A 26,963-nucleotide genomic window follows, 5' to 3' on the forward strand; every position below is an offset into this window, starting at 1 on the left:
TTGTTTCATCTCTTTCTGTTTTTGTCCCTTCTCTTGCTCTTTCTCTCTTCTCTCCATCTCTATTATCCCTCTTGTTCTCTCTTGCTCCCACTTTCTCCATTTTGTCCCTTCTCTCTCTCTTTCTCTCTCTCTCTCTTTTGCTCTGTCTCTAATCTCTCTCCTGCTCTCTCTTCTCAAACTCCCTCTTGATCTGTCTGTTATTCTATTCTCTATCTCTCTCTCTCTCTCAGACCCTCTCTCCACTCCTCTTCTCTCCTCTTCTCTCTCTCCTCTCTCGTCCACAGTGTTTCTGGCCTTCAGTCCATCCCCCGTGCCGTCTGTCACCATTAACCCCGCGGGGGCCATAAACCGTGCCCCTGCCGGGCGCCCCTTCACCGCCACCGTCCCCGTGACCGTCCGGCCACGACACCCACACACCCACACGCACACTCCTCACACGCGCATGTGTGAGGGCCGCGTGAGCCGAGGGGTCCAGTGGCCCCCAACGCACAGAGGAGAGACTGTCGAGAGACCCTGCCCTAAAGGATCACTCGGTAAGACACAGATAAGTGTTTGTTCTCTGCCATTTATTCTGTCATCTATTATTATTAATGCTGATAAATATATTTATGGTACTACTAATAATGATAATACTAATATATGCTGTATGACCCTGTTATTCCTTTTTGACTTTACAATACACACAGGCTGTTTACGAATCATCAAATTTGAGTGTGATTTTGAGGGCACTACAATCTCCCACAATGCACTTGTAATTTATAGCAAACATCATCACTCACTACATGAGCTAAATGTGGACCAGGATACATTGGAAGTTTCTTAGTTGCTAAGCAACGGACAGTGGACATGTCATAATTCACTTGTGTTTCTAGCGCTGCTATACTGCCTCATTGTATAGTACAACAGTAGGGTTAGGGAGCTATACTCGTCGCGGCCTCAGTGTGTGTTATGGTGTAATGACATGAGACGTCATTACAGCAGCCCTACAGCAGCTGCACATGAGTCTAAGGTCACCGTGCTCAATGCCTAGTGTCAGCCAGAGGGGTACAACACCCTTCCCAGCACTCATCTGTGGAACAGTGGCGCTAAACATCAGATAACCTTCCTACGTCAGTACGTGATGTCACTAATGCCATCAGATTCCTACAGCAGTGTTCTAACCTTCACTTTAAGACCTCAGAAGATCAGAAGCTGCATGTTATGGTCACTCACTATGACCATGAATGGACACTAGGAGGGGGGGAAATAGGAAAGAATGTGTTTGTCTGTGTTTCCATTGAACACTAGGAATATTCATATATTAGCCTCTGTGTGTGTGTGTGTGTGTGTGTGTGTGTGTGTGTGTGTGTGTGTGTGTGTGTGTGTGTGTGTGTGCGTGTGTTTGTGTGTGTGTGTGGTGTGTGTGCACTGTGGGGACAAACAGCTTTTTACACACTCACAGTGTGGGCAGTGGATTATGGGTCAGAGTTAGTCTCAACAATTCACAGAAAAAAACATGAGTGTGTGTGTGTGTGTGTGTGTGTGTGTGTGTGTGTGTGTGTGTGTGTGTGTGTGTGTGTGTGTGTGTGTGTGCATTCTGGGTTTTTCTTTTTTAGCTGTTCATAAAACTGCAGGCTGGTGTCCTCTGAATGAACTTGCCTGGAGAGAAAAGAGAGAGAGAGAGAGAGAGAAATGAAAGAGAGAGTGGAGAATGAGAGAAGATAGATGTGGAAGGAAAAAAGATGATGTTGAAATAGCAAATAGTGAGATTATAGAATGAGCTTACACATTTATATGGGAAGCCGTTCAGGAAATAATTATAATGTACTTTGTACATATATATTGGTTTATGGAGAAACTACTTGGTTTAATGGCACATACATTGGTTTTAAACTGTTGGTTTGTATATATCGGTTTGTGAGTATATATTGGATTATCAGTTTATACATCGGTTTCCTAGCATATATATTGGTTTGTATGTATTGGTTTGTTGGTATATATATTGGACTCTCAGTACATACATTGGTTTATTAACATATACATTGGTTTCTTGGCATATATATTGGTTTGTGGATATATATATTGGTTTGTGGGTATAAATATCGGATTACCAGTACATACATTGGTTTTCCAGCGTATACATTGGTTTGTGTATATCGGTTTGTTGGTATATACATTGGTTTCTGGGCGCATATATTGGTTTGTTTATATCGGTTTGTGGGCATATATCGGTTTGTGGGCGCATATATTGGTTTGTGGGCGCGTATATTGGCTTGTTTATATCGGTTTGTGGGCATATATCAGTTTGTGGGCGCATATATTGGTTTGTTTATATCGGTTTGTGGGCATATATCGGTTTGTGGGCACATATATTGGTTTGTGGGGGCGTATGTTGGCTTGTTTATATCAGTTTGTGGGCATATATTGGTTTGTGGGCGCATATATTGGTTTGTTTATATCGGTTTGTGGGCATATATCGGTTTGTGGGCGTGTATATTGGCTTGTTTATATCGGTTTGTGGGCATATATCGGTTTGTGGGCACATATATTGGTTTGTTTATATCGGTTTGTGGGCATATATCGGTTTGTGGGCACATATATTGGTTTGTGGGGGCGTATATTGGCTTGTTTATATCGGTTTGTGGGCATATATCGGTTTGTGGGCGCATATATTGGTTTGTTTATATCGGTTTGTGGGCATATATCGGTTTGTGGGCGTGTATATTGGCTTGTTTATATCGGTTTGTGGGCATATATCGGTTTGTGGGCACATATATTGGTTTGTTTATATCGGTTTGTGGGCATATATCGGTTTGTGGGCACATATATTGGTTTGTGGGGGCGTATATTGGCTTGTTTATATCGGTTTGTGGGCATATATCGGTTTGTGGGCACATATATTGGTTTGTTTATATCGGTTTGTGGGCATATATCGGTTTGTGGGCACATATATTGGTTTGTGGGGGCGTATATTGGCTTGTTTATATCGGTTTGTGGGCATATATCGGTTTGTGGGCGCATATATTGGTTTGTTTATATCGGTTTGTGGGCATAGATATTGGTTTGTGTATATCGGTTTGTGGGCATATATCGGTTTGTGGGCGCATATATTGGTTTGTTTATATCGGTTTGTGGGCATAGATATTGGTTTGTGTATATCGGTTTGTGGGCATATATCGGTTTGTGGGCATGTATTGGTTTGTGGGCGTGTATAATGGTTTGTGGGCGTGTATTTTGGTTTGTTTATATCGGTTTTTGGGCATATATCGGTTTGTGGGCGCATATATATAGATTTGTTTATATCGGTTTGTGGGAGCATATATTGGTTTGTTTATACCGGTTTGTGGGCATATATCGGTTTGTGGGCGTGTATATTGGCTTGTTTATATCGGTTTGTGGGCATATATCGGTTTGTGGGCACATATATTGGTTTGTTTATATCGGTTTGTGGGCATATATCGGTTTGTGGGCACATATATTGGTTTGTGGGGGCGTATATTGGCTTGTTTATATCGGTTTGTGGGCATATATCGGTTTGTGGGCACATATATTGGTTTGTTTATATCGGTTTGTGGGCATATATCGGTTTGTGGGCACATATATTGGTTTGTGGGGGCGTATATTGGCTTGTTTATATCGGTTTGTGGGCATATATCGGTTTGTGGGCGCATATATTGGTTTGTTTATATCGGTTTGTGGGCATAGATATTGGTTTGTGTATATCGGTTTGTGGGCATATATCGGTTTGTGGGCGCATATATTGGTTTGTTTATATCGGTTTGTGGGCATAGATATTGGTTTGTGTATATCGGTTTGTGGGCATATATCGGTTTGTGGGCATGTATTGGTTTGTGGGCGTGTATAATGGTTTGTGGGCGTGTATTTTGGTTTGTTTATATCGGTTTTTGGGCATATATCGGTTTGTGGGCGCATATATATAGATTTGTTTATATCGGTTTGTGGGAGCATATATTGGTTTGTTTATACCGGTTTGTGGGCATATATATTGGATTCTGTGCTGCATGGTAGAAATTTGCCGCTCAGTGCTGTTCAGCGCGTAGCCTGTTTTGATTGTGCTGCGCGATTTTAATGAACCTCAGTTTGGGCAAACTTTTGACATATTCCAAATAAAACCGAGTGGCCCGGTGACCGAGCTCCGCGATTATAAATACTAAATAAAGGTCATAACAAAGATAACAAAGCTCAGACTAGCCGATTGGATTACGTTCTACAACAATGTGTTTTCTACGACGCTGAAGTTAGCTCCTGATTCGCAGAGCCGCGGTGAACGAAAGGGACTGTTCGATGTGTACATAATGCTGCGCACATTGCTTTTAACGCTTCATGGACTAATGAATAGCGCTAAATACAAGAAGTAACAAACTGTTTACCCTCACAACACACAAAACAAGCCATAAACATGTACGACATCTTTTCTTTGTTCCTTTACTCAATTGACAATTATTTTGTTTATTTAATACTAAAGGTCTCTGCAGTTTAAAATACTTTAAAGAATTTTTATACATTATAAAACCAATAAATAGTAGGTATGTTAAACACATGTTTAAATATGGCATATTGAGCAATTATGTACAAAAAAATAAAAAAATAATAAAAAATATGAGGCTGAGTTTCTGGAGGGACTGTGAGGTTCTTAATCACCTTGGGCCAGCACAACTACACATCCTAGGACAATTTCCCCCTGTAAGGAAAACATGGATTTAGCCTGGCCCGACCGAAATGATTTCATATTTTAAAACTTTAAAATTCCCTCCAGAATCTCAGTTTCACATTCATTTTGTTTTTTGGTGCACAATTGCTTAATATTCAATGTTTCCAGATTAAAATTAAAGTATCATATAAACAAACCAAACGTCGATTGAGTAAAGGAACAAAGAAAAGATGTCGTACATGTTTATGGCTTGTTTTGTGTGTTGTGAGGGTAAACAGTTTGTTACTTCTTGTATTTAGCGCTATTCATTAGTCCATGAAGCGTTAAAAGCAATGTGCGCAGCATTATGTACACATCGAACAGTCCCTTTCGTTCACCGCGGCTCTGCGAATCAGGAGCTAACTTCAGCGTCGTAGAAAACACATTGTTGTAGAACGTAATCCAATCGGCTAGTCTGAGCTTTGTTATCTTTGTTATGACCTTTATTTAGTATTTATAATCGCGGAGCTCGGTCACCGGGCCACTCGGTTTTATTTGGAATATGTCAAAAGTTTGCCCAAACTGAGGTTCATTAAAATCGCGCAGCACAATCAAAACAGGCTACTCGCTGAACAGCACTGAGCGGCAAATTTCTACCATGCAGCACAGAATCCAATATATATGCCCACAAACAGGTATAAACAAACCAATATATGCTCCCACAAACCGATATAAACAAATCTATATATATGCGCCCACAAACCGATATATGCCCAAAAACCGATATAAACAAACCAAAATACACGCCCACAAACCATTATACACGCCCACAAACCAATACATGCCCACAAATCGATATATGCCCACAAACCGATATAAACAAACCAATATATGCGCCCACAAACCGATATATGCCCACAAACCGATATAAACAAGCCAATATACGCCCCCACAAACCAATATATGTGCCCACAAACCGATATATGCCCACAAACCGATATAAACAAACCAATATATGTGCCCGCAAACCGATATATGCCCACAAACCGATATAAACAAGCCAATATACACGCCCACAAACCGATATATGCCCACAAACCGATATAAACAAACCAATATATGCGCCCACAAACCAATATATGCCCACAAACTGATATAAACAAGCCAATATACGCCCCCACAAACCAATATATGTGCCCACAAACCGATATATGCCCACAAACCGATATAAACAAACCAATATATGCGCCCACAAACCGATATATGCCCACAAACCGATATAAACAAGCCAATATACGCGCCCACAAACCAATATGTGCGCCCACAAACCGATATATGCCCACAAACCGATATAAACAAGCCAATATACGCGCCCACAAACCAATATATGCGCCCACAAACCGATATATGCCCACAAACCGATATAAACAAACCAATATATGCGCCCACAAACCAATATATGCGCCCACAAACCAATATATGCCCACAAACCGATATAAACAAACCAATATATGCGCCCACAAACCAATATATGCCCACAAACCGATATAAACAAGCCAACATACGCCCCCACAAACCAATATATGTGCCCACAAACCGATATAAACAAATCAATATATGTGCCCACAAACCGATATATGCCCACAAACCGATATAAACAAGCCAATATACGCGCCCACAAACCAATATATGCGCCCACAAACCGATATATGCCCACAAACCGATACACAAACCAATATATACGCTGGAAAACCAATGTATGTACTGGTAATCCGATATATATACCCACAAACCAATATATATACCCACAAACCAATATACATGCCAAGAAACCAATGTATATGCTAATAAACCAATGTATGTACTGAGAGTCCAATATATATACCAACAAACCAATACATACAAACCAATATATATGCTAGGAAACCAATGTATAAACTGATAATCCAATATATACTCACAAACCGATATATACAAACCAACAGTTTAAAACCAATGTATATGCCATTAAACCAAGTAGTTTCTCCATAAACCAATATATATGTACAAAGTACATTATAATTATTTCCTGAACGGCTTCCCATACATTTACACACACACACACTGAATGAGAAGAGAAGAGTGCCAGGGGACATCAGGACCCACCCCCATCAGCAACATTGCTATGAAGATCAGAGTCGGTTATAAATGAAGTGGTGGAGTGTGTGTGTGTGTGTGTGTGTGTGTGTGTGTGTGTGTGTGTGTGTGTGTGTGTGTGTGTGTGTGTGTGAGAGAGAGACTTTGTATCACTGATGACCCAAAATCTGTATCTGCTGCACTCCGAATGAACCCAAGAACACATGAAAGCATGTGTGTGTGTGCGTTTAAATTACATTAAATGGCTAAATGTTTATAAACATCTGCGGTTCTAGCATTTCTCTGGAGTTGAAGGATATAATTAGGGAATTATGAAAGCTTTAAAACCAGATGTTGAAACATTGCTGTGAGGATTTCATGGCATTCGGACGCAAAAACATCAGTAAAATCAGAATAATTGCAGATGACTGATAATTGCTACAGGACCAAACCTGTGGGGAGTGAAGGGCTGGACAATGCCTGGAACAGGGCAGGGTGACCTGAGTGCAGTGTGCAGCTGCTCTGTGTCATATTTGTTCTTTTTAAACAGTTTTCATGGAGATTTAACACACAGCAGCGCAATAATAAAACGAAAGCAGCATGGGCCTGAGGACAGAGCCCTGTGGAACTCCATTAACAGTTCCAGGAACTGCCGTTCTAATAATGCTTTTGTTGAAGGAGTGGTGCTCCTGCTGATCAGAGCCAATGGAAAGTCGGCTGTCTTTGAGGAACTACTAGTCAGCTGTGTCAAAGCCTGGACGAGTTTAAAGACAGGAACAATGCTGCTGTTTCACAAATGCACCTCCGGCGTAATCTACTGAAAGAGTCCTGTAGTGCTGTGACCTGCTCTGAAAGGCTATGGACATTTTCTCCTCATACATATAATAATAATAATAATAATAATAATAATTTGTTCTTATATAGCCCTTTTTTCAGGAACTCAAAGACTCTTACATTTACATTACAAAAATATCATGGATAAACAGAAAACAGTGATACGTACACGTACATACTCATCCCACACTCAGTGGGAAAACCCAGACAGGGGTGTGCTGATGGGTATAAAGGCCCAGGGAGAGCTGAGGAGAGGTGTGGTGTAGGTGCAGCACATAAAGGCTGTCCATTCCCAGTTTAACTTGATATCTCTGAGTTCAAACTGCTCCTGCGTCTGGCATCCTTCATACTGAGGGTGGTGGGGAGGTTGGGGGGCATGATAACTACCCCAGATTCACTCAGCAGAACTTGATAACCCCTGCAGAACTCTATACTCTGCCTATATCCTTTTTCTGCATTCTAACTCTCTTTCTGTATGTTTATTTCTTCCTTGCTTCCAATCTCTCTCTCTCTCTCTCTCTCTCTCTCTCTCTCTCTCTCTCCCTCCCTCCCTCCCTCTCAGGTATAGCCTCCTATCACTGTATGGCTGATGATGTGGTGTGGAACCCCCGGGGTCCGGACCTCAGTAACTGCACATCCCCCTGGGTCAGCCAGATCGCTCAGAAGGTCAGCCCTGGGGTCGAATATCAACGTTTATCACAGGGAATAAGCAAATGGACATGTTATCATATAGCTGGTGATCACATTCTGTTTATACTGGAGCAGAGAACCTTCCTGTTTACACATCTGTCTACACAGTGTTTCATTTGACTGAAGGGTGTGGCAGTCTGTCATATGACCAGGTTAATAAGCAGCTGTATCTGATTATGTCCCCAGTTGGACCCTGGGCGTCTGCGTCACTGTGGGTTAGAGAGTTTAACCCTGAGAGGAAAACAAACAGATACTTCAGACTTTAAAATGTGTAAACACAATTAATGAGAGCACCCGAGCCAGCATTCTCCAATCAATCACACATTTCTAAGTTTGTTTTTTTCTTTCTTTCTTTCTCTCTCACTCTCTCTCACTCACTCTGTCTCTCTCATTCTCTCTCACTCTCTAACTCTCTCGCTGTCTCTCTCTCTCTCTCGCTCAGATAAAGAGTGGGGAGAATGCGGCTCACATCGCCGCTGTGCTTGTCAACCATACACGGGGGCGTGTCTACGCTGGTGATGTCACTTCCTCTGTGCGACTGATGGAGCAACTGCTGGACATCCTGGACTCTCAGCTCCAGGCTCTGCGTCCGGCCAATAAAGACTCGGCCGCTCGCAACTACAACAAAGTACACACACAAACACACACCACTCGCTCTGTCTATTGTTAGAAATTAGTTCTTTGTCAGTTTCTGAATTGTGTGTAATATATCTGTGTTTCAGCTGCAGAAGCGAGAGAGAACCTGCCGCGCATTCATTCAGGTAAACAGCAGCTCACAACAGTGTCAGGATCATATCAGTAGATACATACATAAATATGTAAATACATAACTCACACAGCAGGGACTCCAGCTTGTTGATGTTTTTAGTATTTTAAAAAGTATTTTAAAAGAGACGATTGTGTTTATATATTTCTGTGTGTGTGTGTGTGTGTGTATTTCTGGTTTTGTTTGTGTTTATGTGTGTTTAATTTTGTGTTTATCTGTGTGTGTGTGTGTGTGTATGTGTGTGTGTGTGTGTGTGTTATGAGGATAAGGACGGTTTTTGTGTATTATGTTAGATTCACTGAAGGAGAATGGTGTGTTTGTTTATCATCTGCTGCTGTAGACGTGTGGTCAGTGGACAACAGCGTATGGTTAAACTGAGAAACACTGGACTCTTTCAGTTAAAGTGCTTTTCTCCTTGTCCGTGTCCAGGCTCTTGTCCAGACGGTGGATAATCTGCTCCGTTGGGAGGCTCTCGACTCGTGGCAGGACATGAATGTGACGGAGCAGTCTCACACTGCCACCATGGTGCTGGACGTCATGGAGAAGGCCTCCTTCCTTTTGGCCAATAATCTTTATGAAGGTCGATTCAGTGACCGGGCGCCTAATGTGGGTGAGGCACAGCATTTAATCTGGATGTTTACTTTAGCAAGATCGATCTGTAGTGATCGACTGATTATTGACACCATTAAAGGTGCAATCAGTCATTCCTGTCAACAATTATCAGCTAACAGCTATTATGAGCTTTATTATTTATTGTTTTTACATCCGTTTTCTCTAAAGCGCAGCTCACATGAGAGAAGCAGTCACATTGCATTGGCATCTTTGAATGAAGCAGTTAATGATTTATCTGAGGGGATGGGGCATAATAATGATAACATCTCCCTAGTTTAGTGCATTAAAAGTGTGGATCTGGAGCCCATCAACATACACACTGTGAAACAAGACCCCCCAGTCAGTTCTCTGTGCACTGCCTAAGTCTGGAAACACAGGATAAAACTAGACATCTGATTATGTTCCGCTTCTGACATCAAGTGCAGAGACTTTAGAATAGCCCCGCCCCCTCATCTGAGTCTGTCCAATCACAGCAATGGACGCACATTTATGTGAGAGCGCAAAGACGAGGTTAAACACAGCAGAACACACACATCAAGTGCGGAGAAATAAGAACAGTGAGTAAAAATGGAGAAGAAAGAGAACAGAGCAATAATGGCTAAAAAAACAGAGCTTCTGCTCCTCGCTCCTCACTGCTGTGTGCTCGGGGTCGGGGTGAACAGCGAGTGGCTCATTATCATTTAAAGGAACAGGTGCTGAAAGCGGGCGTTCTGAATAGAGCTATTTATACAGGGGGAGAACACTGCTGTGTGGATCGTGGGTTTTGGACCAAAGCAGGTCACAGATGTTTCAGTAAGAACTGAGAGACGAGGGAGAGTATGTCTCATTTAAGATAAAAAATCGATATTATATTATAACAAAGACAATAGGAGTATTTTTGTAAAAGACTGAGAATAATAATAGTCAAATGTGCTACTCTAACACTGATACCATTGACCCCCAGATTTCTACCAGAATCTCGTAGACTTACTACAGTGTGTTGGTCCCAGTATTTTATCTTTAATAAGCAATATCCTTTTGAATGGCTGTGCTCCATTTTATTTTAATCATGCAGTTGTTAAATTGTGGTGTTAATCCGTGCCACGTCGTCAGCCTTGTGCCACTGACGTCAGCTGACATGAAGCGCCTTTTCATATATTTCAGAAAAGTGTTATGAAGCAACTCAGTGCCTGGAAAAATCAATGTCACATGACATTAGGCCAGCGTGACATCACAGCTGAATAAAGGGCTGTAGGGCCGATGACACCTAATGGAATAAATGTAAAAAACGTCAAAATATTGTTTATGGCCTAGATATAAATAAATAATTACACTTCAGTGTTATCACCATGGTGAATCAGTCACTTGAGACACCCTACACTTCTCACTCTGGATGGTGGAATGTCAGTGTTGTTGGCATTATTCTCATGCTTCTTTGTGTGTGTGTGTGTGTGTTAGATCTGGAGGTATATGTGTTGAACACAGAGATGGGGATAAGAGATTTATCTTTCCCTCACTCATACGACAGCGACAGCACAATCCACCTCTCCTCGGCCACCATCAAACAATACAGCCGCAATGGTCAGTATCTCTCTCTCTCTCTCTCTCTCTTCTCCCTTTATCACTTTCTCTGTCTCTCACATTCACTCTATCTGTCTCTATCTGTCCATGTCTTTTTCTCTCTCTGTCTCTCTTTCTCATGCTAATGTTCCACCATAGAGGTAGTTATGGTAAGGTGGAAGGTCCTCGTTGTCAAGGCAACAGCTCCCACAGTTACGGTCGCCATGGTCACCGTGCAGGTGGTTGCCGTGGCAGCAGCTGAGGGCTCACAGTAGCTCCGTGTGTGCCTTTGTGTCTGAGCATCAGGTGGAGACGGAGCGGTGAGAGTTAGCAACCATAAGGCTGATGGTTTTATTGCACAGCGTTTATTAATAGGGTTTACTGATGTTGTTTTACTGAGTGGGTTTATTGTAATGGTTTATTCCTAAGGTTTTATTAGAAAGGGTTTATTAATAGGGTTTTTTAACCTATTTTAACCTATTAACCTTTTTTAAGCTCCTGATTTGGGAACAGTCCCCTGATGCTTCAAATAACGTCAAGTTGTTTCTAAACTGTAACTGATACATATTGATCCACAAAAAAAATTCTGTGTTAATGTAGTACAGAGCTCATTCATCAGCGGGTACCCTCAGCCTACAGTTCATTTCCACTGTGAGTTTTGTCTCCCTTTGTTAAAGAAATGGGTGGGGATTAGTGGGTTTTAGTGAGAGGTGATGATTGGTCAGTTGACTGCTCCACATAAGTTTGCATCTGTGCATTTTTTGTAAACCTCACTCTAACCCCTTGGGACTATGTAGACTGTCCACAAGAGGTCTGGACCCCCAGGGTAAGGACCCCTGGCCTAGAGCCTTCTGAACACAAATACGAAATGACGTGTCTGAAATGCTGAAACTGTATCCAGTCTGTTTTGTGTTTGATTGTTGTTGTTGTGTCTCTGCAGGTCAAGTTAAAGTGGTCTTTGCTCTCTATAAGAACCTCGGCTCTTTCCTCTCCACCCAAAACGCCACAGTGAAGACTGACGCAGAACTAAAGCCAGGGGGGCGGAGCCTCGCTGTCAATTCCCACGTGATCTCCGCCTCCATGAATAAAGAGTCCAGCCGTGTGTTTCTGACCGAACCGGTCATCTTCACTCTCAGACACTTACAGGTACACACTGACACAAACACACACACACACACACACAAACAAACGCACAAATGCACATAAACACTCAAACACCCAGAAAACCACACCCACACTCAAACACACAACACTTCACACACTCAAACACACAAATACACAAACGCACATAAACACACTAACACCAAAACCAACAAAACCTCACACACACACACTCAAGCACACCACATAATACAAAACTACACACAAATCCACACAAACACGCACAGATCTACACAGACACTCACACACAAACTATCAAACACACAAAACTACACACACACACCAAATAATACACAACACATATACACCATCAGTTCATTAATGCATCCATCCATCCATCCATCCCTTCATCCAGCCAACCATACATACATCTATCCATCCATCATCCATCCATCCATCCATCCCTTCATCCAGCCACCCATACATACAGCTATCCATCCATCATCCATCCATCCATCCATCCATCCCTTCATCCAGCCACCCATACATACATCTATCCATCCATCCATCCATCCCTTTATCCAGCCAACCATACATACATCTATCCATCCATCATCCATCCATCCATCCCTTCATCCAGCCAACCATACATACATCTATCCATCCATCCATCCATCCCTTCATCCAGCCACCCATACATACATCTATCCATCCATCCATCCATCCCTTTATCCAGCCACCCATACATACATCTATCCATCCATCCATCCATCCCTTTATCCAGCCAACCATACATACATCTATCCATCCATCATCCATCCATCCATCCCTTCATCCAGCCAACCATACATACATCTATCCATCCATCCATCCATCCCTTCATCCAGCCACCCATACATATATCTATCCATCCATCCATCCCTCCATCCAGCCATCCATACATAATCTATCCATCCCTTCATCCAGCCACCCATACAAAATCTATCCATCCCTCCATCCAGCCACCCATACATACATCTATTCATCCATCTTACCAGCAATTACTCTACTTTTCTATTAGTACATGCATTCATGCATCCAACCAGTCATTTATTAACCCATTCATCCACATATCCATTCATCAATTCAGAGATTTGACAAGGTGTGTATTTGTGCTTATGTTTATATATATATATATATATATTGTGTGTGTGTGTGTGTGTGTGTTTTTATTCCCTGAAGCTGGAGAATCACTTCAGTCCGAACTGTTCATTCTGGAATTACTCGGAGCGTTTGTTGACGGGACAGTGGTCGTCTCAGGGCTGCAGACTGATACACACCAACAACACACACACAACCTGCTCCTGCTCCCACCTCACCAATTTCGCCCTGCTCATGAACCACCAACAGCCTGCTGTGAGTCTTAAACACACACACACACACACACACACACAGAGTTTCATTCTCCATTGATGGGTTCACCTTTCTGCTTTGCAAATTTATTTTCTCTCTCTCTCCCTCTCTCTCTCTCTCTCTCTCTCTCTCTCTCTCTCTCTCTCTCTCTCTCTCTCTCTCTCTCTCTCAGTATCCGGGTGGAGTTCAGGGTCTGATTCTGTTTGTTATTACCTGGGTGGGGATGGTCATTTCTCTGGTTTGCTTGGCTCTGTGTATTTCCACCTTCTGTTGCCTGAGGAGTCTTCAGAGCGACCGAACCACCATCCACAAGAACCTGTGTCTCTCGCTCTTCGTATCCCAGCTCCTCTTCCTCATCGGCATGGAGAGCCGGGACTACACCGTGAGCGTGCGCGCACACACACACACGCACACACACACACGCACACACACACACACACAAACACACACACACACACACACACACACACACTTCCATTCAGACTCATTACTGAAGAACTACTTTTCCTCTGAAACACTTGGAATTCTATTATTGGCACACAATCCATCTTCTATACATCCACTCCCTCATGCATCCATTCATCCATCTACTCACTCACTCATCTATTTGTTCATCAATCAATCCATCCATACACCACTCATCCATTAATCCATACACTCAATCATCCATGCATCCATCCATCCAACTATCAATTCATTGAGTTATCCATCTGTCCATCCATCCATGTATGTATAGCTATTTCACCCATTCACTCATTTATCCATTCATCCATTCATCCTGCCAGAGGAAACTAGAGGTATTATTTGTCTTATAAACTTCTGTAACTCTTTCCTGTAATATTTTTTATTTATTTATTTTTTTCCATCATTTTTCCAATCATTTTTTAAATCATTCACTCTCTTCTGTGACTGTAGATGTCCTAAAATGTGTGTGTGTGTGTGTGTCTCTGTAGGTGGTGTGTCCAGTTCTCTCCGGGTTCTTGCACTTCTTCCTACTGTCTGCATTCTGCTGGCTGTGTGTGGAGGCCGTGCAGCTCTATGTTCTGCTGGTGGAAGTGTTTGAGAGTGAGACGTCCCGCAGGAAGTACTACTATCTCTCAGCATACGGCTTCCCTCTGCTGGTGGTGGCCATCTCTGCTGCCATTGACTACAGGAGCTATGGAGGGAGCCCCAGAGCGTGAGTTTCCCCAAGAGTAACGACTCAGAACTGTACCCTGGACACCATCATCATCAGTCCATAACAAACTGGGCCCAACTCTGACCCAGATACTGACAGTGAGCCAACTCCTGATAAGCACGGCCAAGTGTGTGTGTGTGGTGGGGGGCAAAGTCATTAAACAAAAGAAGACATTAAAGCAAAAGAAATCAAGAATCTTCCGAATATGATAAATACAAGGAGCCTCTCATAATGACTGAATTACTCTAAATATGTCATTTATCTTTACATTAATTCATTTAAGAGCGGCATAGTGGAGCAGCAGATAGTGTCACTGTCACACAGCCCCAGGGACTGCTCCAGGTGACTGTGAGGAGTTTGGTGTGTTCTCCCTGTGTCCGTGTGGGTTTCACGTGTTTCCTTAATCTTTTTGAGATTGTCTGGAGATATACAGTGCTGCATGAACATTAGAAAAGAACAAAAAACCGTGGTGTCTGTTTTAGACTCACCACACTCAGAGGGGGTTACAGTGTGCTGTTGTGTGTTGTGTAGGTGCTGGCTCCGCGTGGACAACTACTTCATCTGGATGTTTATCGGCCCCGTGTCCCTCGTGATCCTGGTAAGATCCAAACTATCACTGTGAGCAGGGATCCCTGTGTTATTTCACATCATCTCAACCTAAACCCTGTATCTCCAGAGCGGGAAGGACACATACTTTCACTGGAGGTTAATGAAAGCCCCCAATGCACTGCATTCACCCTCCTATTAATGAAATCTCTTGCGCTAACCTCTGCAGCGTGGCTGCAGTGATGGAGATACAAGGTTTCGCTCCAACAGTGGCATTGTTTATGTGTTGTTAAGTGTCTGAAGTGATGTTTGTCCTCTGACCCCCAGCTGAACCTGGCTGTCCTGGTGATCACGGTTCACCGAATGATCCGCCACTCCACCGTCCTCAAACCGGACTCCAGCCGCTTCGACAACATCAAGTACGAGGCCCGGGGGTCTTTAAAGGGGTCGAGGGGTCACACTTCAGGGGAATGGGATGGTTTGAATGGAGGGATAGGAGCAGAACAGACAGAGGATGGAGGGATGAGGAGATTGGGATTTATTTAAAAATAGTAAAATTCTAAAATGGCAAACAAAGTATGTTCTGTTATTTTTTTCACAACTTTCACTTAAAGCTTTCATTCATTTTTCTTTTATTTATTTCTTCCACTTTTCTTTATTTCTCTTTCAAATTTTTCTTTGTTTGTAATTTTGGTGTTTACTTTCTCCCTGTTTTATGTTTTTCTTTATTTTGTCCTGCTTGTTCTTTTTGTTTTCTTTCATTCTTTCTTACCTTTCAACTTTTTCTTTTTTAATTTTTGTTCTATGCTCACCTTTTCCTTCCTGTTTTCCTTGTTTGCATTTCTCTGACATTCTCTCTTTTTTCTCACTTTTTACCCCACCCACCTGTCTCTCTCCCCCTCCAATCTCTCTCTTTTCCCTTTCTTCTGTTTCTATCTCTCTGTCTCTCTCTAGGTGCTGGACGGTCAGCTCGGTCACTCTGCTGTTGCTGGTCACTCTAACCTGGATCTTTGGGCTCCTCTTCATTAATGAGTACAGTGTGGTGATGGCGTACCTCTTCACTTCCTTCAACGCTCTTCACGGCCTCTTCATCTTCATCTTCCACTGTGCGCTGCAGAAGAAGGTGTGTGTGTTTACTCTCTGTCCCAGGGTCAGCCTCAAAACCTGGTGCATTTATATTATATTATTCATTCATTCATTCATTATCTGTAACTGCTTATCCAGTTCAGGGTTGCGGTGGGTCCAGAGCCTACCTGGAATCATTGGGCGCAAGGCAGGAATACACCCTGGAGGGGGCGCCAATCCTTCACAGGGAACACAGACACACACACACACATTCACTCACACCTACGGACACTTTTGAGTCGCCAATCCACCTACCAACGTGTGTTTTTGGACTGTGGGAGGAAACCGGAGCACCCGGAGGAAACCCACGCGGACACGGGGAGAACACACCAACTCCTCACAGACAGTCACCTGGAGCGGGAATCGAACCCACAACCTCCAGGTCCCTGGAGCTGTGTGACTGTGACACTATCTGCTGCGCCACCGTGCCGCCCTTATATTATATTATATTATATTATATTATATTATATTATATTATATTATATTATATTATATTAAATTAATAGCTGTGTGGTGGAGCAGTAGGTAGTGTCTCTGTCACAGCTCCAGGGTCCTGTTTCCTGTTGTGTAGAGGTGAGGAGAGCTGGTGTTTTGGTAAGCTGTTTACTGTGTGTTTGTTTGTTGTTGTTGTTTATCCTGGTCCAGGTTCAGAAGGAATACAGTAAATGCTTCCGTCATTCGTCCTCCTCTGCCTCCCACGGGTCCCTCAAAAGCTCCGCCCACCGCAGCAACAATCGCTACTACAGTGGCCAATCACGACATGCCCCAGCACACAGACAGGTAACACACACTACACACAAACACAGCTTACACACACACACACACACACACACAATTAAAGACTGTGTTGCAAAAAAATCACCTCTTATTCAGTGACATGATTTTAACCCTGGTTTGTGTTTGTAAGATCCCTCAATCAAAAATGTGTGTGTGTGTGTGTGTGTGTATAGAGCCGTATCAGGAGGATGTGGAATGACACGGTTCGCAGACAGACAGAGTCTTCCTTCATGGCTGACCTCAATAACACACCTACTCTCAACAGAGGTACCACCTCTTACAATTTGTCTGTGTAAGGTGTCACTCTGTGTACCAGTCTCTCTGTCTGTCCCAGTTGCTCCTGTCTCTCCGTGTCTCTGTTTACAGGTCGATCTGTGTCTCTGGGACACTTTCCCACAACCACATCATGGTTTTATCTTTTTGTCTGTCATCCGTCCGTATTTTCTTTCCAGCACTCTGTCTGTCTGCCTGCCGGTCCATCTGTCCATCTTTCTGCACAATCAGTTTTGTCACTGTCCATCTGTCCATACAATCCTCTATATCTTGGTTTCATGCTCTTTTCTTCTGTTTATTTTGTGTCTTGGAAAATATGAAGAGAAGAAAATTAAAGAGTCATTTACCTACCAACTAGGCTGCCTTCATGTGTGTGTGTGTGTGTGTGTGTGTGTGTGTTTGTGTGCGCGTGTTTGTTTGTGTGTGTAAGTCACATGTGTTCTTCTTTTGCCCTTCTTCCATTTCATTCTTATTATTTAGACAGTTGTTTATGTAATATTCGTGTATTATTTATAATCATAATTATATATATTTACAAAAAATGCAGAACAGAAGTCTCCAGGCATTTAATATCAATTTTCTCAATATTTAATACCAGTTTTACTTGACTTTAGCCTGGTAGTTAAACTTATTATCTGTTATATGAGAATTCTCCTCCAAGCGTGTTGAGCTCTGCAGCAAACCAAACTGAAAAAGATGTAGTGAAACACCAAAATGACAATAACCTTCTTACGTCAAAACTGAATTTAGGATATTTTGGGCCTGAAAACAGAACCCAAAAGTCTGTTTACTTTAAATGAACCTAATCAATACTGAGCACACTGAGCGGGAGCAGTGTCAGCAGTTGCAGTTCTCCTCTGAGCGTGTTGAGCTGATGATATAGGGATTTCCTTTCTGAAGCTGTGGTCTCTGTATGGTGCAGGATGTGGTGTTTTTAAAGTCTTATCACACTTGCATTGAGATGGTTGTGTGTTGATTTGAGTGGTGTGTGCAGGGTGTTTAGAGTGGAGTGAGTGGAGTTTGTAGAATGGTGTGTGTAGAGTGGAGTGCATAGCATGGAGTGTGCATGATGTGTAGAGTGGAGTGAGTGGAGTGTGTAGAGTACAGTGTATAGGGTGTGGAGAGTGGAGTGTGAATGGTGGAGTATGCAGAATAGAGTGTATAGGGTGTGTAGAGTGGAGTGAGTGGAGTGTGGGGTGTGAAGGGTGGAGTGTGTAGAGGGGAGTGTGTTAGGTGTGTAGAGAGGAGTGTGTAGAGGAGAGTATGTAAAGTGGAGTGTGTAAGGTGTGTAGAGTGAAGTGTGTAGAGGGGAGTTTGTAGAGTGAAATGTGTAGAGGGGAGTGTGTAGGGTGGAGTTTGTAGGGTGTGAAGAATGGAGTGTGTATAGGGGACTTTGTAGGGTGGAATGTGTAGAGTGGAGTATGTAGAGGGGACTGTGCAGGGTGGAGTGTGTAGAAGGGGGTGTGTAAGGTGGAGTGTGAAGAGTGTGTAGGGTGCGCACATACAGAAGCTGGAGGTTATGTGTATTTTATTCATATTCCAGAGAGGAAAACAGAGCATAAAATAAAATTTCCTGACATTTCCAGGCCTCCATATCCACAGTAAACTACTAATAATTGTCGGTTACATTAAACTCTAGTAAACTGGATTTCTTAAACTTATTTAATGTTTGTAAACTTAAATATATATATATTAGAGTTCTTTTTTTGCTAAGGTTCTTACAGGTGTGTGGTCCAGAATACACACAGGCGACTATTAGCCAGAGATAAACTCAGTGACGGCGTGAAAGGCTATTGGCTGGTACTTGATTGGATTTCAATCTTATTTAAATCTCAGGAACTATGGGTAATCATCTGCTGGCCAATCCTGTGCTGCAGACTCGCTCTGGCTCCTCCCCCTATAACACACTTTTGGCTGAAACCTTCAACCCGTCTTCACCAGCAGTCTTCAATTCCACTGGTCAGTTGGTGTGTGTGTGTATGGGTGTGTGTGTGTGTGTGTGTGTGTGTGTGTGTGTGTGTGTGTGTGTGTGTGTGTGTGTGTGTGTGTGTGTGTTTGCTGTTAAAGTAGTTTCTATGTGCTTTATTGTATCTTTTCTTGCTTTTCGTCCTGTTTCTCACTTTGTGTCTCTTTTTATCACTTTTTCTTTCTTTCTCTCGCTCTCGCTCTCTCTCTCTCTCTCTCTCTCTCTCTCTTTCTCACTTTTTCTGGCTCCCTGTATCTGTCTTTCTCTCTGTTCGTATTTCTGTCTCTTTCTAACCTACAGGTACCTTCAGAAATTCAAGTATGGACTGTTTTCTCTGTTAGAGTTTCTCTTTCTGTTTCTGTTCATTTTTCCTGCCTCACTGCATGATAAGAACAACACATTTACATTTCCCTCAAGAAATCAATGAAAAGGATAAAGATAGGTATGAAAGTAATAAAAGAAGGTATACAGAACCAACAAACCCTAAAAAAGTGAAAGAAATAAAGATTGGTATAAAGAAGCAAGACTGAAAGTGTTAATGACAAAACCACTGTGATTGCAACTGACCATTGAAGGAACGCAGCCAATCAGATTCAAACTTATTATGACATCATCAGATTGTCTGAAGATTTCACTTAAGAAATTCAAAACCTACACTACAATTAAAAAAATCATATGAATTTTCACATGAAGGTTACAGAAATAAAAATAACATAACATGGCAAGGGACATTGGCGTAAAATTATTTGTCCTTCCCTTTGTACCAGAGATGTCTGAATTTTTTCTTTTCCTTTTATGTAGGACTGTGTTAAATAAAAAAAAAATCAAAGATAAAAAATAAATATGAAGAAAAAAAAACCCAAAACATTTAACAAACTGGCATAAACTAATCCTGAACTAACAGCATGTACTCTATGTTATGAATGTATGAGTTTCTAAATATTATGGTCTTATCTGCAGCATTAGCAAAACAACATTAAATTTATGTTGATGTGAATTAGGGGGCAACCGTGGCCTGGCTTGGTACCACAAATGCTCCCCAGCTGCTGGGGATGGCTCCCCACAACTCTGGGTGTGTGTTCACAGCCCCTAGTGCACTAGTGTGTGTATGTTCAGATGCCACAGAGGGGTTAAATGAGGAACTTACATTTCGTTGTACATTGTACAATGACAAATAATTGCACATTAATAAAATTTTTTAAAGTAACACAAGGTATTTAAAGGAGCTTCCCCTCCCCCTTTAATTTCTGGACAGTGCTGTAAAAGTGAATTAAACTGTAGGGGGAGCTCAGGAGCAAAAATACCAGATCATACCTAGTGTCTTTTAATTTCTCCTGCTCAGCAGTGATATACATTGAAACCATGATTGCAGTGTGAAAGGGATGACAGTACTTTGAAATCACCTATGACACATTTCATATGTTTGTATTTAAAGTTAAAATGATAATAATACAGTGATCATTCTCCAGTAACAACAAACACATCTGCTTCAGTTCATCTTTCGCCGTTAAAAAAAAAAAAAAAAAACGCATGAAAGGAGTTTCATCTGTATGTCATTTGCTTGGTGTGGATCTATGCTTCGTGTCCTTGGATTCCATAAACGACCACTGCTCCACTGGACCAGGAGTTAGATGTTATAAAATAAATGGATGCTTTGAAATTATTCTGAATTAATATTTGCCATGCAGCTGGAGTAGGTGATTTTGTAGGAACCAGTAGTTTATTATTATTTTTTTTAATCCTCCTTCTAAATCTATTCTCCTAAAACCAGGAATGGCTTGATTAGTCACACAGATCTGCGATGTGTGATTTCAAACACTAAAAACCCATACACAAAACGAATCAGAATAAAAAAGCAACAACCTTTGGCATTTGGCTTCATCCAGCCTCTTTTAGTTATGTTTGGCCTGAGTGAAATGACTGTATTGGGTTTTTACAGTCCTTTGGCCTATAGAGAAAATTATTCTTTTTCTTTATTTTATCAGAACATTTGATTTATCTATTACACTCAGGATGTAAAGACTATTCATTTTTCATATCAAGACAAATATTAATTATTTATTATGACAAATCACATACTCCAGCTTTAATGTATTGGTGTTACATTTTTCTCATTGTTATGAATTGTGGTTATGACCTGTACACTATGGGCCCAATGTACACAAATAAGCAAGGGTTCTATGCAATTAACTAAACAAGACATTGCACTGACATACAGACTTTTGTGTGTTATAAATTACACTCAAGTGCCAAAATTAGACTGGAAATGTATCCACCCTCAGGAACCTTATTTACATAGGACACATCTCTATCTACCTTGATTTTCATAATATTTAATGAACCTTAATTCACTGAAATGTTTCAGAACTGACAAAAACATGAAAGCATTCAATGACTCCTGGGCCTATGGTTGTCCTTGTGGATGGAATAAAAATTACTGACTTCATGAACCTTCAAGAGCCTCAGATGGATTTGGTCAGAGCTTCCTGAACTTTGGGCCTGTATTAAACACTGAGACGTTAATTATTACTTGGTATATAATAATCATCTGTGTTTCTCTGTGTGTCCTGTAGAGGGCACTCTGTCGCGAAGCCGTGAGTCTTGTGGACTTGAGGGAGTTCGTCTGAATGGAAACTACAACAACAGCTACTCTGTACACGGGGGGAGCTCTGACCTTCTAGGGGGCGTTGCTGTGGGGGCAGGGGGTGTGTCAGGAGATGTTAGCCCTGCCCTACTGACCCCCAGAGGGGCAGATCCTCCGGGAAGTGGGTTGAGGCGGAATCTTTCGGATGCAGCAGCGCTGGAGAAAATGATAATCTCTGAACTTGTTCAGAGCAACCTCCGTCCAGCTACTGACCGCTATGGCACAACTACAGAGCCCACCACCGAACGACAGGATTATGTCTCATCTACAATTGGACACAGGTACATCTAACACTTTTTTATCATTAAAATATATTATAGTTTATATAAACATTGTTAAAACAAAAACTAACGGAGCAAGCAGTAATTTTTTACCACCAAAAATGAGCAAAAACCTCAATTATGTCCAAAAATATTTTTAAAAAGTCCAAAAAAACCTCTTAATTCTAACTTGTTAAGTCTCTCATGAACCCATTTATGCTCCATAAAGCGGGCCACTCATGCATAGGAGGCAGCTATATGTAACATGGATAATTCCAAGCCACAAGGTGTCAGTGTAACAGCTGTTTCTTAATGTGAAACAACTTGTTGGAGAAAATAGCTGATTGCTCCTTTAGCTAATGCTAATATTCTCAGTTATTAAGATTCTAAACATCCATTATACCCTGCAATAGTCACAGGGAGCCTCCCCAACGTCCTTTGCCCCGCCCACCCCCGCCGCCTCCTCAGGACGAAGACGAGCCCCTTTACAAGGCTCTGGATAAGCCTCGTTTACCAGATAAGCCCCGTCTGCCAGACAAGCCCCGCCTCCCTGAGAAGCCACGCCTTCTGGAGCATGCCCAATCAGTGTTCTACCAGAGTGAGGAGGACTCTGAGAGCTTCTCAGCCGAAATCACTGATGGAGTGGGCGGGGCAGGACCTGACTCCACCTCCTCGTACCGGGACCGTGACTCTTCCTATCCCGACAGCAGCCCTGAGGGCCTGGGGACGGAGCCTCGCTCGGCCCTGCCCCCTGATGAGCTCTATTTCAGCACGGGACGCCATGCCCATGTCTCTGCCTTCTATCAGCCACCGCAACGACGGACCAATGAGGAGGCTCGGCTGGGGCTAGACCCCCCTCATGGAGAGGGTGATGGACAGATGCAGCTGGTGACGAGTCTGTGACTAGGGCGATGGTGACCAGGACACGGAGAACTGGGGGAGGAAAAGATGTGATGACATCGCCACCATCATCTTAATAACCATCATCGTCATCATCATCATCATCATCATTTAATGTACACTGCCAAAATATATATATATATATTGAAATCATCTTAAACTATTAATAGTCCTCATTCTGAGACTGCTTTGTGATTATTATATTATTATAAGTTTTCCTCGAGAAACAGGTGAATATATTTTATTAATGACTAGATGGCCTACCTGCCTGTGTACGTCCCTACCTCAAGACTGGCCCCAGTCTTTCACACAGACCTACACACATACATAGTTGAAAGCTAGAGAGATAGTGGCAAAAGAAAAGCAAAGAACGTTCCAACGATTCCTACCACAGCTCGTACAACAGAAATAAAATAACAGACCAAAGTACAAAACAACACCGCATTATTCTCTTTGGGAATGCTCTAACTGTAGCCCGGCACAGTGGTCTCATTTGTTTTGGGAGAGTGTTTAGGAAAGAGGGCTGTGGAATTTAGTTTAGTTGGATATTTTTAAAAATCCAGCTTGCACTCAGTGCTTTGTACCAAAATAACAATTCCAGCTTTAAATGGTAACTGCATGCTACTGGTTTCACCTAATTTACCCCTAAATCATCTTTGAAACGTTCAAAATGGGAGGGGCCCTGTTTGTGTGATACTGCATTGATGTATGGGCTTAGAGGTGAGACAGGCCAAAGAGCTGAAAAGTTAAGACTAGTAAAAAATAAGTGAACAATGCTCTTACAGCAGTCTTAGGATCAGGGTTATTAGTGATATTGACTAGATTTAAGATAATTTCACTCAATAAGAGAATTTTTACGGTGTACTATTGGCTTTGTGATTAACTGGGGTGGGGGGCTTCCATTACGAGATAAATGTATGTAATTGACATTAAACCTCAGAGCTGAAAATGAAGTCTCAGCTTGATTGAAGTACTCTAAAATCCATTGAGTAATGTAATCAAAGTGTCATTACTGTGAAGCACAATAGCACCTCCTATAGAGATGCCTCTAAATGTGTGTGAGTATGTGAGTGAGTTACAAGCCACATACCATACTGGAATATAGAGAATAACAGTAGTTTATGTTTATTTGTGTTATTTTAATAAAATAAAATGATTTAGCCACAATATCTCTTGAATATACACTATATTACAAAAATGATGAAATTAAGAGTCTTTTCACACTAAATATTGGAGCATTGCTCTGAGGATTTGATGCCATTCAGCCACATAAACATTAGTGAGGTCAGGTGCTGATGCTGGAGGGATAGATCTGAATCATAAGCACCACACCAAATGATCTCAAGGGTTCTGGAGCGCCATCACTCCACAGAACACAGTCCCACTGCTCCACAGTCCAGTGCTGTTTTTATTATTATTATTTTTATTTATTATTTCTTTGTGGTGTTTGTTTTACTAGTTAAACAGTGAATAAACACATCCTTGAAAAAGCACATCCACCATCAACGTGATGATGATGATGATGATGATGATGATGGAAAAAACACAGTGAAGAAGATGATGAATGTTTCCTCCTCCAAGTCTCTGTCTCTTGGTCACCCCCAACACCCACCCTGTCCATCTCACTGCCATTCATACACTTCCTCATCCCTCTCTCTCTCTCTCTCATACCCAGAGCCTGTCCTTGTGTGTATGGATACATTTTTGGGAACTACCTGCTGCATTACGTGTAAAAGTCAGATCTAATTTAAATGGTTTTAAAAAAAAAAAACAGTTTCCAGGATGGGGATCTTCTTAAACCTTCTCTCCGTGTTTGGTTCAGTAGACCTCTGAAGTTGTGCGGTCATTCTGTGGTCAGTTTCACTCTCAATTTGACTATGGAAAAAAAAAAAAAAGGTCCTGTAATTTCTCAAACCATATGCATTTACATGCACAGTGTGTCTTGGGATCATCAGAGGTTTGAGGAGGTTCAGGAACCCAAAATAGAATCTTTGCTAACATGCTAACGCTGTTGCTAACTGTACAGACACTATTGTGAAACCCCGCTACTAGTCCCCCACACACACCACCAGGTTTAAGATTTAGCAGTTTTATGCTACAGTTGAAGGAGCTGATTGTGAACGGGGTAAAAATATAATAAATTTGGAACAAGGTGGAGGATAATTTTTCTCAGAGAGAATATCTGCCCAGACTTGGTTTTGTTTATATGGGTATGACACTGACTACAGAATAAAAGCTAAACTTCAGAAGCCTGTAAATGTTGTCCTTCTTGAAGCATTTGACATCCAATTTTATGACAGCTTAGCGCCACCTACTGGATTGGAAGGACTTTTTTGCATTCTTGTGAAGAAAAACGAGAAGAGAAAAAAAAATCCATAAATATCCAGACACGTTTTAAATGAGGCCTCGTTCCCCCATTTTCTGCCTCTCTTTGTGTTCCCCCTCTCTCTGTCTTTCCTTTTTGTCCTCCTTACCTCATTCTCTGTTCTTTGTCTCTCGGGGTGGAGTGGTGGATTTATGTCTCAGATTTTGGACGTCCGTTTATTCATTTGCTGTCTTTAGCTCTTTTTCAGAAGAATGTGAGAACACCTTTACCAGAGACACCAGTTAAAAAAAAAGACTTATAACATTGCCAAAAATCCTTTTAAAGGAAACACACACACACACACACACACCTCTTTTCGTCTTGCTTTTCAGTGTTTCACTGAAACACCTTCCCAAGACGTCAGGAGCTGAATGACCAGTTAGGAACGGACAATGTGTGTTCTGCTCTGGTCGTAATAAACAAACACAGGACATTTGTGTTTGGACATTGAGTGCTTGGACCCCTTTGAATTGCTGAAACCCCCCCTGGGCCTCAACCAATCAGCTCCCTTGATTCTGAGGCCCCACCTCCTTTTCTGGACCTTGTGTAGGTTGGAGGACGGATGCTGATGTTGCTATGGCGACTGGGAGGCTGTTCATTGTGTATCTCGTGTAAATAGAAGTCAGAGAACAAGCGTTTGAGGATGTGCTACTTGTATCTCTACAAAAAAAATGAACAAATGGAAAACAACAACAAAAAAAGGCATAAAAGGATGTGTAGAAGACCTGGATGATACTGTCTCTTCTCTTCCTCTCGCTTCCTCTCTCTCCCTCTGTCACTCTTGCTCTCTCTCTAATCTATTTCTCCCTTTTCATTCTTTCTTTTTTCTGCTCTTCCTCTCCGAGTGGGTGACAGAAGGATAGGGTTTTGTTAAAGAGAAAGACGAGAAATGTTTTGTATTTTAAAAAAATAATAATAATAAAATTAAACAAATGTGAGACAGCTGGTCTGTGTCCCTTTTACACTGAGGCCTAATACTTCTGTCAGAATGTAAAGGGTAAATTGTGTGATTTCAAGCAAATCTATGTTCCTCAGAATTGCTCAGATTCCTGACAATATTCATGAGGATATATAACAAATGCTTAATTAACAAGCAGTTATAAATATGTACAACAGAAATATTTAGAAGTAATTAAAGTAAAGTTGAAATGCATGTTATGTCTTGTATAAAAACCAATGGGAAATACTTGTGATTCAGTGCATAATTAACCAAAAGCTTAAAATAATTCTGCATGTCACACTGTTGTACTT

At 41.8% G+C, this 26,963-nt stretch overlaps 1 protein-coding gene across 6 annotated transcripts in view; it reads left to right on the plus strand.

The window, feature by feature from the left end:
- The window catches only part of adgrl1a (adhesion G protein-coupled receptor L1a), a 76,316-nt gene extending 49,494 nt beyond the window's left edge, over window positions 1-26,822 (plus strand). The window contains exons 8-26 of one of the 6 annotated variants that reach the window (XM_066660458.1): window positions 285-533; window positions 8,142-8,245; window positions 8,712-8,897; window positions 8,992-9,030; window positions 9,465-9,645; window positions 11,085-11,207; window positions 12,127-12,332; window positions 13,509-13,682; window positions 13,852-14,067; window positions 14,633-14,856; window positions 15,388-15,454; window positions 15,730-15,821; window positions 16,357-16,525; window positions 17,173-17,307; window positions 17,478-17,571; window positions 19,414-19,536; window positions 19,844-19,861; window positions 22,117-22,468; window positions 22,861-26,822. In XM_066660458.1, coding sequence (XP_066516555.1) covers window positions 285-533; window positions 8,142-8,245; window positions 8,712-8,897; window positions 8,992-9,030; window positions 9,465-9,645; window positions 11,085-11,207; window positions 12,127-12,332; window positions 13,509-13,682; window positions 13,852-14,067; window positions 14,633-14,856; window positions 15,388-15,454; window positions 15,730-15,821; window positions 16,357-16,525; window positions 17,173-17,307; window positions 17,478-17,571; window positions 19,414-19,536; window positions 19,844-19,861; window positions 22,117-22,468; window positions 22,861-23,350 — 3,242 coding nt within the window. In that variant the 3' untranslated portion in view covers window positions 23,351-26,822. Of the gene's footprint in view, window positions 1-230; window positions 534-8,141; window positions 8,246-8,711; window positions 8,898-8,991; window positions 9,031-9,464; window positions 9,646-11,084; window positions 11,208-12,126; window positions 12,333-13,508; window positions 13,683-13,851; window positions 14,068-14,632; window positions 14,857-15,387; window positions 15,455-15,729; window positions 15,822-16,356; window positions 16,526-17,172; window positions 17,308-17,477; window positions 17,572-19,413; window positions 19,537-19,843; window positions 19,862-22,116; window positions 22,469-22,860 lie in introns of all 6 variants that reach the window. The other 5 variants (XM_066660454.1, XM_066660455.1, XM_066660456.1 and 2 more) reach the window with 5 other exon arrangements.
- The last annotated feature ends 141 nt before the right edge of the window (window positions 26,823-26,963 follow it).

This window comes from Hoplias malabaricus, chromosome 2 (assembly GCF_029633855.1).
Source record: "Hoplias malabaricus isolate fHopMal1 chromosome 2, fHopMal1.hap1, whole genome shotgun sequence".
Lineage (NCBI taxonomy): Eukaryota > Metazoa > Chordata > Actinopteri > Characiformes > Erythrinidae > Hoplias > Hoplias malabaricus.